The sequence below is a fragment of the Heterodontus francisci genome, chromosome 1 (assembly GCF_036365525.1).
Source record: "Heterodontus francisci isolate sHetFra1 chromosome 1, sHetFra1.hap1, whole genome shotgun sequence".
Lineage (NCBI taxonomy): Eukaryota > Metazoa > Chordata > Chondrichthyes > Heterodontiformes > Heterodontidae > Heterodontus > Heterodontus francisci.
The window spans coordinates 281955151-281968502 of record NC_090371.1 but is presented as its reverse complement, the minus strand read 5'-3'; the positions used below and the strand labels follow the sequence as shown (position 1 = coordinate 281968502).

The 13352-nt window shown below is 42.5% G+C and overlaps 1 protein-coding gene across 1 annotated transcript in view; it reads right to left on the bottom strand.

The window, feature by feature from the left end:
• The window catches only part of mttp (microsomal triglyceride transfer protein), a 71022-nt gene extending 57912 nt beyond the window's left edge, over positions 1-13110 (bottom strand). Inside the window, exons 1-3 of the mRNA XM_068026184.1 lie at positions 12890-13110; positions 3907-4094; positions 283-426 (exon numbers count right to left, since the gene is read on the bottom strand). Of these exons, the coding sequence (XP_067882285.1) occupies positions 283-426; positions 3907-4094; positions 12890-12950 (393 nt within the window). The 5' untranslated portion in view covers positions 12951-13110. The remainder of the gene's footprint in view (positions 1-282; positions 427-3906; positions 4095-12889) is intronic.
• Between the last annotated feature and the right edge of the window lie 242 nt (positions 13111-13352).

Genomic DNA, 13352 nt, shown 5'->3' with positions numbered 1-13352 from the left:
TAGAACATTACAGCGCAGTACAGGCCCTTCGGCCCTCGATGATGCATTACTAGGGGAGAAATATAAAGGAAAAAAAACAGGCATTTAGATAATGCCTTTCACATCCTTAGGATGACCCATTACAGCCAATGAAGTACTTTTGAAGTGTAGTCACTGTTGTAATGTAGGGAAACGCAGCAGCCAATTTACGCATAACAAGATCCCACAAACAACAATGAGATAATGACCAAATAATCTGCTTTAGCTCGGGTTGATCACAAAGCAATACAGTAGTGATGGTACCTTCCCATTGTCCCAGTGCACGAGGACTGGGTTCTTCAAGGCTGCCAGGTTGCTCTTTCCAAGAATTCCTCCTGCGGTGGTGTCTTTAAAGATGTTTTTGTCGTCAGTTCGTTCACTCACATTTTCAAAGTTGACATCAGTTATCTGGGAAAGGAAGACCGTATGTCAGTTAAGTGATAAGAGATAAATCGTGAGCGCCAGAAATCTGAAATCAAAGCAATCCAGCGAGTTATTATGATCGGGAATGCACTGCTTTGGAAGGGCAGTGGAAGGGAATTGGATAAATACTTCAAAAGGAAAATCGTTTACAGGGAGACGGGGAAAGAGCAGGGGAAGTGGGACTAATAAAATAGATCTTTCAAAGAGCTGGCACAGGGCCGAATGGCCTCCTCCCGTGCTGTAGGATTCCATGATTAGGTCTTTAAGATTATGGAAGAGTTTGATAGGATAGACATAGAGAAGATGTTTCTGCTTATGTCCAAAATCAGGGATCATAAATATAAGATAGTCACTAATAAATCCAATCGGGAATTCAGGAGAAACCACTTTATCCAGAGAGTGGTGAGAATGTGGAACTCACTACCACAGGGAGTGCTTGAGGTGAATAGTATCGATACATTTAAGTGGAAGCTCGATAAGCACATGAGGGAGAAAGTATGGGCTGGATTTTAAGAAGGCTCAGAAAAAATGGCACACTGCAGAGCTTGCGCAATCACCTGCGCGGCGGCTCATTTAAATAGCTGGGAAAGCCCGCCCCCACCCCCTGCCAATCACGTGGAGGGGGCGGGCTTTCCAACCCCGGCAATGACGTCACCTGCCTGTGCGTAGGCGCTGGCGCCATTTTTAAAGGGCAACCAGTCCTGTCGCCATATTTAAATTTTTAAAGAAACACCTCCCCAAAAGATTTATCAAGTAAAATTCTAACGCCCCTTTCCCACCCCCCAATAACAATTACATTAACTATTTGCCCTTTCCCTCAACAAAAAAACTTTTTTTTCCAAGAATATACTTTATTCATAAAAATTAGTAAAAAAATACATTACAAAACAGTTCAAAGCAGTTCAAATTTGACATTTCGGAAAGTACAATAGCGATCAGATTCCTTCGATACAGAACATGAGTTGCCTCATAACTCTTTCCCTTCCGTTTTACATGCAATGTACTTTTGCATAACACAGCAAAAACATATTTGACGCATACAGCCTGAGGGGTTTTACATGGGTTCCAGCCTTTCCTCCCAAAAAACACCTTTTAAATCTGACCTTTCCGTCCACGGACTGCAAAAAGTTTGAAGTTCATCCCTTCCCACCATCCCCTACATCCATTATGCTTATTTGACCCTGTCTCCTCCCCCACCCACACTGAAAACATTAACTTCTCCCCGCCTCCCCACCAGGGTCACGCCTGCTTTCCCCAGATGGGGAATTGAAGGCGCAGGACTGCCGGCTGCCGCACTAAAGATTGCAGTGGGCCTGGAAGATTGCCTGTACATATACTTAAATGTATTCATTTTATTGATGTAAGTATTGAAATTGAGTTCCTGTTGTCCAGCGGCAGAGGGGCCGTCATGGAGCCTCGCCACCACTGGGAGGATCGGGCTGGACCCTCCTGGCGTCGGGCTCTGTGGCAGAGCTCTGCCAGAATCATCTTCCGGCCCTTAGCCAAGGAGCCCGACGTCAGGGGCCCTGTAAAATCCAGCACTATATGTCACTCGGGTTTGATGAAAGAAATGGATTTGGAGGGGGCTGTTGTGTAGCATAAACACCGAGTTTGTTCACAGTAGTGTCCTGGAGATTGATCTTTGTTCATTCATGGAGACTCCTGAAGAGTTGGCAACACAAAGTCCTGAGGGGTCTTGACAGGGTGGATGTGGAAAGGATGTTTCCCCTTGTGGAAGAATCTAGAACTAGGGGTCACTGTTTGAAAATAAGGGGTCGCCCATTTAAGACAGAGATGAGGAGACATTTCTTCTCTCAGTGGGTCGTGAGTCTTTGGCATTCTCTTCCTCAAAAGGCAGTGGAAGCAGAGTCTTTGAATATTTTTAAGGCAGAGTGGATAGATTCTTGATAAGCAAGAGGGCGGAAAGTTATCGGGGGTAGGTGGAAATGCTGAGCAATCAGTTCAGCCATGAACTTACTGAATGGTGGAGCTGGCCCGAAGGGCCGAGTGGCCTACTCCTGCTCCTAATTTGTATGTTTGTATGTTCGTATAATATTGTTTTCCAAACACACTCACAAACAGGAATATTTTGTAAAGGAAATCTCCGATCATTCTTTGATATCTGATGAATATTTATTCATATCTGGATTCATATTCCATAATGGACAAACTATTAAAACAGAGGTATATGATAAAATATATATATATATATATATAAATGTGCCGCAGTGAAATAACTTTTCAGTACTCTTTGTAAGGCTTCTGTTTTGGTGCAGCAGGTAGCAAAGATCTGGAAAGAAGGGAGTGGGTGTTCCAGAAAGATTCCAAGGAAGAACGAAATGGCTTAGCAAGTTTTATGTTGGACTATCTTAATCCCCCTTCTTCCAGTGTTCCTGCCAAGTTTCTCCCTTTACCTCTCATCTTTTTAAAAATGTATTCTTGGGATATGGGTATCACTGACTACACCAGCATTTATTGCCCATTCCTAATTGCCCTTGAGAAGGTGGTGGTGACCTGCCTTCTTGAACCACTGCAGTCCATGTGGGGTAGGTACTCCCACAGTGCTGTTAGGAAGGGAGTTCCAGGATTTTGATCCAGTGACAGTGAAGGAACGGTGATATCGTTCCAAGTCAGGATGGTGTGTGACTTGGAGGGGAACTTGCAGGTGGTGGTGTTCCCATGTATTTGCTGCCCTTGTCCTTCTAGGTGGTAGAGGTCGCGGGTTTGGAAGGTGCTGTCGAAGGAGCCTTGGTGAATTTCTGCAGTGCATCTTGTAGATGGTACACACTGCAGCCATGGTGTGCTGTGGTACGAGTGAATGTTTATTTCTCATTTCCAAAAGGCAGTAAATCATTCTTCATGTACAAGGCTGGCCAATGAGTATTATTGGGGTATGTGAAAGTGTGGAATATCACATCCAAGCTTGATGTCCTCATCTGATACCCATTGCCCTCCCGCCTTCAATAGAAATGATAATCAGAAGCACGGGGTTTATTCTGCTCCCTTCCTGTCTTCAGGATACTGAGGGTGAAAAGTTAGGGAGAGGGAGGAACTGAGAGTCAATCTGAAATATACAGTACACAGCCCAGACGTAGAACAGTGTTCACCAAAGCGAAATAAAAGCATTTACCCTGAGATACCTCTACTTGTCTTCACCCTGTCATCTGTAAGTAAGAAGATACCTGGGCAGGCGGATGATTGATGCTGTCTAGGAAATTATCTGTTACTGGGATCGTCCTGCTCCTCATGACTGAGCAGAAATAAAGTTTCAGGAAGTGGTTACAAAGGGAAAGAGGAGAAGATAAAGTCAAGGAAAAGACATGGGAAAATATTCTCATGTTTCTCCCCACCCAACCACTTACCATCCCCCCCCCCCCCCCCCCGGGCAGGGATGATAGGTCGAATGGCTTCCTTCAGTGATGTATCATTCTACGATTAAAATGGTTATCAATAAATGGAACCTACCGCAATTCGAATAAGTTGGTCCTCTTCATTGCTTGAATTTCTCCATAACAAGTCAACATTGACATTGGATGCAATCTTAAATCCAACACTCTCTTTGTCTGTTCCTCTGCCTCTGTTTAACTGTACCTCTACAATATAGCTGTATTTGTATGTCTTCTCTGCGTTAAACCTTGGTCCAGTTTGTTGTGCTGATTAAAAAAGAAATAAAAATAAAAATAAATAGGATTCACAGTGGCACTACAGGAGGTGTGTTCTTGCAAGGTGTATCTCAGATAGCATCGCTTTGTTTAATGGACACATGGTTGTACGGAGGAGTCAGTGGCAGTTCTTGACACCTATTACGTCACCTCGTCAGAAAATTCACCATAGCTTATTTCAGGAAACCAACCTGACATCAGTCAAGGGAAACAGAAGCAGCGGAAGACACCTAAAGGAGTTAATAAATGGGAACCAGATCCCACATGTGCACTGGCGAACTCCAGCTCTATCTCACCTCTCTCGATCCTTCCACTGCCTTTGATTTGTTGGACTGCTTGTCCGACATCCAGCTCTGGAGGAGCAGAGATTCCCTCCAGCTAACTATTGGGAAGACCAAAGCTATTGACTTCGTTCCCCACCACAAACTTCAATCCCTAACCACCGATTCCATCCCTCTCCCAGGGAACTTTGTGAAGATGAATCAGACCGTTCGCAACTTTGACCTTTTTAATTCTGAGACGAAATTTCGACCACATATCCGCACCATCACTAAGACCGCCTACTTCCAACTCTCTAACTGCCTGACTCCACCCCGCCTCAAGCCATTTTCTGCTGAAACCCTCATCCTTGTCTTTGTTACCTCAAGATTCGGCAATTTCATTGCACTCCTGGCCAGACTCCCATCTTCCACGGTCCACTAACTTGAGCTCATCTAAAACTTTCCTGCCCAGATCCTAACTTGCAACAAGTCCTGTTCATCCATCACCCGCTGTACTCGTTGATTTACATTGACTCCCAGTCTGGTAACGCTTTAATATTAAAAATTTCATCCTTGTTTTCAATTCCCTCCATGGCCTCACCCGTCCCTATCTCTGTAACCTCCTCCAACCCAACAACTTTCTGAGATCTCTGTGTTCCTCTGATTCTGACCTCTTGAGCATCCCTGATTTTAATTGCTTCACCATTGGTGGCTGTGCCTTCAGCCACCAAGGCCCTAAGCTCTGGAATTTCCTCTCTAAACCTCTCCGCCTCTCTCTCCTCCTTTAAGATGCTCCTTAAAACCTACCTCCTTCACCAAACTTTTGGTCACCTGTCCTAATATCTCTGTGTGGCTTGGTGTCATATTTTGATGTCGATAATGCTCCTGTGAAGTGCCTTGGGATAGTTTACTATGTTAAAGGTGCTATATAAATGCAAGTTTTTGTTGTGAAGAAAGATAAAGTCAGATCAATTCAATGGGTAAAAGACATACTGTGTGGAGAATCTTACTTTAACCAATCAGCCTGGGAATATTGTGTGGAACTGCCGTAAATAGGGGAGAAAATATATTTTGAACTGGAGTGAGAATAATCTGTCTCTATCTTTAATGTATTAAAAGTCGTATGTAGTGTGCAGTTTCTGTAAACATCATGATTATTTTCTATTACAATTCAGCTGTCACACATGAGTGTAGAAATATAGAATTCTTGAGTATGGAAGATTGAGGGGTGATCTAATTGAGGTATTTGAGATGATTAAATGATTTGATGAGAAATTTAGAGAGAAACTATTTCCTCTGGTGTGGGGGGAGTCCAGAACAAGGGGGCAGAACCTTAAAATTAGAGCCAGGCCGTTCAGGGGTGATGTCAGGAAGCACTTCTTCACACAAAGGGGAGTGGGAATCTGGAACTCTCTCCCCCGAAAAGATGTTGAGGCTGGAGGTCAAATGAAAATTACAAAACTGAGATTGGTAGGTTTTTGTTAGATAAGGAGATTAGGGGATTCAAAACCAAGGTGGGCAAATGGAGATGAGCCATGATCTAATTGAATGACAGAACAAGCTTGAGGGGTTGAATGGCCTTCTCCTCTTCCAATATCTTACATCCTATAAATCACTTTGAACAACACCATGGGAGATATGCTGGTGGTTAAAGAAAAGTCTTGCATCTAGCACTAGTTCACCACAATTCAACGTATCATACATTGTTACAGATGCAGGTCAATCTTAAAAAAATACAAGGCCGTTTCCTGACGCTGCCAATCTACAGCACAACACAATTAATCTCTAAATTAATTAAAGTGGCAAATGGTATTCAACCTGGAAAAGTGTGAGGTGATGTATTTGGGGAGGTCAAACAAGGCAAAGGAATACACGATTAATGGGAAAATACTGAGAAGTGTAGAGGAAGTGAGGGACCGTGGAGTGAATGTCCACAGATCCCTGAAGGTAGCAGGACAGGTCGATAAGGTGGTAAAGAAGGCATTTGGAATCCTTTCCTTCATTAGCCGAGGTATTGAATATAAGAGCAGGGAGGTTATGCTGGAACTGTATAAATCATTAGTTAGGCCACATCTTCAGTACTGTATGCAGTTCTGGTCACCTCATTACAGAAAGGATGTAATTGCACCAGAAAGGGTACAGAGGAGATTTACGTGGATGTTGCCAGGACTGGAAAAATGCAGCTACGAGGAAAGATTGGACAGGCTGGTGTTGTTCACCCTGGAACAGAGAAGGCTGAGGGGAGATCTGATTGAAATGTACAGAATTTTGAGGGGCCTGGATAGAGTGGAGGTGAAGAGTCTATTCACCTTAGCAGAGAGGTCAGTGACAAGGGGGCATAGATTTAAAGTGATTGGTAGAAAAATTAGAGGGGAGATGAGGAAAAAATTTTTCACCCAGAGGGCGGTGGGGGATCTGGAACTCACTGTCTGAAAGGCTAGTTGAGGCAGACACCCTCAAATCATTCAAAAGGAGTCTGGATATGCACCTCAAGTGCCGTAATCTGCAAGGCTACAGACCAAATGCTGGAAGGTGGGATTAGAATAGATAGATCGTTTTTTGGCCAGCACAGACACGATGGGCCAAGTGACCTCCTTCTGTGCCTTAAACATTCTATGATTCTAAATGACCTCAGGATGTGTCTGAGAGGAATTAACTTCTAACCAGCCTATTTTCCAGAATCTGGACCTTCTGGCCTGAAAGGCACAGTCCAGTTACACCCAGATCCACCTTGGCAGTTGAATTATATATTGCATCACTCTCCTGTCACTATTTATTGAGAGCAATGCCAGGGGAGATCTGTTATAACTTGTTAAATAGTTCTCACTATCCTTTGTGTAGTTTATTCTGAGGTGGAGATCACCTCACACAAAAGGTAGCTACTGCACGAGATTAATCAGGGCCAGAGTGATCTCTTGAAATATTTTTGATCGTCTAAGGGGTCAGAAAAGCATTTCCTGGATTTTTTCCCCAAATTGGCCTGGATTTATAGCTCTTTTTTTGCCTTTTGCCGGAGATCACATCGTATCAGGTAGGGTGGGAAGTGTATATATTGTGATGCACATGGCATCACCCTTATGTGCAGCAGACTGTGTGGACCAAAGGGCCATTTTCCTGTCTGTCATTGATGGTAAATTTAATCTACTTGAATATTTATTTTTGCCTTGTTTACAGATCTCGTGATGGCTGCCTTGATGTTCAAATGCCTAGTTCACTGGATTGCGTTGGCATAGAGATTGTTTTGTTTGTTATTCTGGGGGTTTCTTTCGCCTGCAGGTGCCCTTGATAAACTCATTGAAGTAAAATTTGTTTTAACACTATAACAAGTAGTCATTCGCCTATTTAAATAGGTTATGTACTGCATTAAAATAGAAAACAAGGGAATTTTACACAACAACTTTCTCGGTGAGATTTGGAATTTCTGGACAAATTCTGTGAATTGATCTTGTAACCAATTCAGTGGGCATGAGGTTTATTTTGGACTAAATTTATGGACAATCCTGACTTTGTTGATGCTTCAATAAAATCACCATCAATATAAAATACCAGTAGCAGCCAGGGCTCTGATTTATAAGAAAATGGAGAGACCTGGGTTTCTCAATTTTGAAAAGAAGTAACTGAGAGGTGACCTAATAGAGGTACAAATGGTAGTAAATGGTAGGTTCAGAAAATGTCTCCAAACGAGACAGTGGGAGTATGGTATGTACTGCCTGACAGGGTGGTGGAAAGCAGATTCAATAGCAATCTTCAAGAGGGGAATTGAGAAAAGGAAAGATTTACTGGACTATGGGGAAAGAGCAGTAGAGCAGGACTAAGCGGTTAGCACTTGCAAAGAGCCAGCACAGGCATGATGGGCCGAATGGCCTCCTTCTGTGATCTATGATTCTATGAGCAGGACAAAGGGACACAAGTTCAACCTAGTAAAAGGTAAATGACTGATCTCAGGAAGTTCTTCTCACAAAGTATGATCAATAGGTGGAATGGATGTCTGGGTAGAGGAGGTTAAAAACCCGAAATCATTTAAGAAATTTGATGGGAGCACACTGGGGTTTGTCTGGAATCAGCCCAGTGGCCTTTCTCTTCCTTATTAACCTTGTGATTGTGGGTACAGGTCGTCAGAGCAATGATTTATTCTAATTTGCTAAATAGATTCACCCATAATCAATGAAGGATTAAGTTTATTAAATTAAAAAGTTGCTGGAGCACAATTTTAATTTCCTAAAAACATGAAAGAATTTGCCGGATTATAAGAAATCAGGAAGACTGGAGCAATTTTAACCTAACTCGCTCATCAGGAAACTGTTGAGATCAGGTCTGATGTTGGTTTTACACTAATATGATATAAAACTCATCCTTTTTTTGCCCCTGTACTGTATTGATTGGCTAGCCTGCATTGATTCCCCCACCACCCCCTCTCCCAGTCCAGCAATGTGTCAAATTTAAAATTCTGAACCTATTTTTCAAATGCCTCCGTGGCCTCGACCCTCCCTCTCTCTTTAACCTCCTCCAGTCCTACGACCCTCTGAGATATCTGTGTTCCTCCAATTCTGGCCTCTTGAGCATCCCTGATTTTTATCAGTTCACAATTGGCAGCCATGCCTTCAGCTGCCGAGGCCCTAATCTCTGGAATTCCCTCCCTAAACCTGTCTTCCTCTTCTCTTTTAAAACGCTCCTCTTTGACTAAGCCTTTGACCACCTGTCCTAATTTCTTATGTGGCTCGGTGTCAAATTTTGTTTGATAACACTCCTGTGAAGCACCTTGGGAAATTTTATTGTGTTAAAGGCACTATATAAATGCAAGTTGATGTTGTATTTGGGGCATCCTGCAGCAGCCCTTGTATAGATTCTATTTACGAATCCACACCTTACAGCTTCATTGATTAGCCTGTTGTACACTGGTCTCCAGTATCGCTGTACATGATGGGGGGTGCAACATTCCCTCAGAACTCCACAGACAATCTCGGAAGCCCTTCTACCTGATAACAGACCAGTGCTGTCACCTCATATGGAATAAAGCGCTTGTGACACTGTGAAGTACGCACACATTTAAATAAAACTGATTGTATTAAAGTGCAGGATAAGTTAAAGTCTTGACAAACTCAACAGAACAATTCCCCATTCAGCAGCTTATCAAAATGCGATGTTGTCACAGACCATAAAATGTGATGCAAAGGTCAAACCATTATGCCGGCTTTTGAGCTGGAAGTCTGGGGTTAAACTTAACACCAGGGATTCAGACTGACACCCACAAATCCATGTGTTTCAATGGACAGGATAAAGTACCATGTTGTGATCTTACTGTTATGGTTGGAGTTTGCAGACAGCTGCAGCCTATTGCATTATATAACATGCAAAGGTTCAAAAATACTTTTGAACTAAAAATATTAAATCCTAAATAAAATCAACAGCCCATTTCTTTCTCTCTCTGTCTAGGACTGAGAGGTTATAACTATCAGAGAAGGTTGATCAGGCTGGGCCTCTTTCCTCTCAAAAAAAAGAGAAGGCTGAGAGGTGACTGAATAGAGGTATTTAAAATTTTGAAGGAGTTTGATAGGGTAGATGTAGAGAAAATGTTTTCACTTCTGCACTGTGGTGACCAAAACTAGAGGCTATAAATATGATAGGCACCAATAAATCCAATAGGGAATTCAGGAGAAACGTCTTTACCCAGAGAGTGGTGAGAATGTGGAACTTTCTACAGGGAGTGTTGAGGTGAATAGTATCGATACATTTAAAGGAAAGCTGGACAAACGCATGAGGGACAGAGGAATAGATTGATATGTTGATAGGGTGAATTGAAGTGGAGTGAGAGGAGGCTCACGTGGACCATAAACAAACCAGTTCAAAACAGCACCAAGTTGACATTCCAAAAAGTGCAAAGGAAATCAGTTTTCTTCAATACAGCAGTGAGTTGCCTCACAACCCTTCCATTCCATTTTACCTGCCATGTACATTTTACAGCAAAACCATATTTGGTGTATACAGCCCGAGCGGTTTCCCATGAATCCAGCCCCTCAGTTCACTTTGGTGGGAGGACCTTACACTGTGGTCTTTCCCCATTGAGCCTTTGCAGCGGCTGCCCCAAGCTTTAGTGCCTCCCTCAGCACGTAGTCCTGGACATTGGAATGTGCCAGTCTGCAACACTCGCTCAGGGGAAAGGTAGAGTGGCATTTACTGGAAGCCAACCATGTCCCATAGTCAGGAAGGATCAAGAGGTGAGTGACCACAGTACTAAGCCATGTACCTTAAAGTGGCTATAGTTGAACCAACATTGGCAGGTGTTTGACTGAGAACAGTGTGTGGTGTAGGAATGAAGACAGTGAAGAGTATTTATCAAAAGGACAGAGCACAGCCCTCAAAGGCCAAGACTGGGAAGAAACAGTCTTATTGATTGAAACGCCCATCAATGCCCCTGTATCTATTCACAACCACAGGACTATAATCAAATAGGAACTAGGCTTCTATAGCCTAGGCTGTAACCTCAGAATAATGCTAAGATCTTCCAGCCTTATCCAAAATTCTCAAACAGGATTAGCAAAAGAGTCAGGGTGTGATTTCTTTGCAACAGGTTGTTATGATCTGCAGTGTGCTGCCTGTTGTAGTGAGTGCTGTACCTGTACAATCAAAATTAGTAATAACTTTCAGAAGAGAGTTGGATATTCACTTGAAAAGGAAAAATTTGCAGGGCTATGGGGAAAGAGCAAGGGCAATGCAATTGACTGGATCACACTTTCAAAGAGCTGGCACAGGCACAATAAGCCAAATGGCCTTATTTTATGCTGTAAGATTCTATAGTTTAGGGAGGTATAGAATCCACATTCACAATAAACAGGCAAGCCCATTCCTAAACTCAAATTGCAGTCATGTTCAATTTACATTAGCTTAAAGCCACTACAATGATTGAAGCAGGACATATCAGAATACAGTTTTGCACAATAATCTTGACTAATGATCCAGGGATGTGCGTTCAAATCCCACCACAGCAGCTGGAAATTTAAATTCAATTAGTTCAAAAATCTGGAATAATAAAACTAGTATCAGTAATGGGGTGACCATGAAACTACTGGATTGCAATTAAACTCATCTGGCTTGTTTATGTCCTTTAGGGAAGGAAATCTGCCGTCCTTACCCGATCTGGCCTATATGTGACTGCAGACCCACAGCAATGTGGTTGACTCTTACCTGCCCTCTGAAATGGCCCAGCAAGCCACTCAGTTATATTCAACAGCAATTAGGGATGGGCAACAAATGCTGGCCTTGCCAATGATGCCCACATCCCCTGAATGAATTTTAAAAATTTCCAAAGTGATGAGAATATAGGAAAATACATGACCAGTGAGGTATAGTTTATGGCCATTCTCAAACTTCAATACCCCTCTATTGCCTGCTCCTTTAAATATCTGTCCAAATCTCCTGTACATTTTTCCAAACTATCTGCTTCCATGGGGGTTGCGCATTTCCCAAATTCCTCACCTGTGTAACATAATTAAATCTAAACTATCCGTGCACCTTCTCTTTACTCAGTTTCAGCTCTTGTCCCCTCGTTCTAGAGACTGTGGCAATCCTGAACATATTTTCAGGGTTCAGTTTACTTATTCCATGAAGAATCGTGAGCATTTGAATAATATCTCCTATATGGCCATCTCTTTCCCGGAATTAGACAACCTCAGACCCTTTGGCCTCTCCGCAAGCTCGGTTGTCTTAGGGCTAGGTATCAGTTTGTTTACCTTGTTAGAATCGGCTCAAATGCCTAGATACTGTGAAGGTATAGTCTACTCAATTTTAAATGTGTGCAATTTGCTGTACATTAATATTCTTGTGCAGATGAAAACAGCTTTTTATGTTCTCATTGGCTCCCAGTTACATAATGAATACAATAGCTTCAAATCAACAGGGAGAGAAATTAAGAACAAAAGAACAATATAAAGGCCGATCAGCCCATGTAGCATCTTCTCAGATGATGTATTATATAGAATTGCACTTACAGCACAGAAACAGGCCACTCGGCCCAACCCGTCCATGCTGGCACTTACGCTCCGCTTAAGCCTCCCCCCTCCTTACTTCATCTCACCCTATCAGGATAACTTTCTATTCCTTTCTCCCTCGTGTGCTCATCAGCTTCCCCTCAAATGTATCTACACTATTCACTTCAACCCCTCTCTGTGGTAGCGAGTTCCACATTCTCACCATTCTCTGGGTAAAGAAGTTTCTCCTGCAATTAGATTTATTAAATTCCTCTCTCCCCAGCCTCAGCACCGAACGAGTATTTCTCTATTCTTCCAAACTACAGTAGAACAACAGTGTGGTGAAACGCTTGGCACAGTCAGCAAATTGTTGGTTTAAAGATATAGATTATTGTTTCAGCAATTTGCCCTATTAATTACTGAAGACAGGTAAAGGATACAAAATTAGATAATTAAAAGACGATCGAATAAATGCTGCAAAGTACAAATGATCATGACCTTAGATTACATACATAAAAAAATGAAAGACACCAAGAAAGAAACAGGATCAACATGTACTCACTGGTTGTAGAAACTGAAGAGGAAGAGACCATTAGGATCAACAGCACCCAAAGTGTTGACATTTTTCAGCACACCGTACCCTGACAGTGAGTAGAACAGGCAGCCTCAAAGAAACCACAAACATATAAAAGAGGGGGAGAGAGAGAGAGAGAGATGAGTAAAATAAAATGAGCTCTGGAGAAGGGAGCCACTGGATAGAAAGAGTTGGGGCAGAAGGTTTAGCGTTTATCTAGATAGAACAGAGGTCAAATTCCAAACTCCACAAATGGTTCTAAGTCCTTGAGTTAAATATTAATTAGCTGTGATTTTACGTTGATCCTGACACAGAAATCAACTGGGCCAAACATGCCAGATCCTCATTTCATCCGACAGATGAAAGGCACATGACACTTCACATTCACCCAAGGAGATAAATCATGAATGCAAAGTTTTTGTGATTTCCTTCAGTATAACTGTCTATTTTA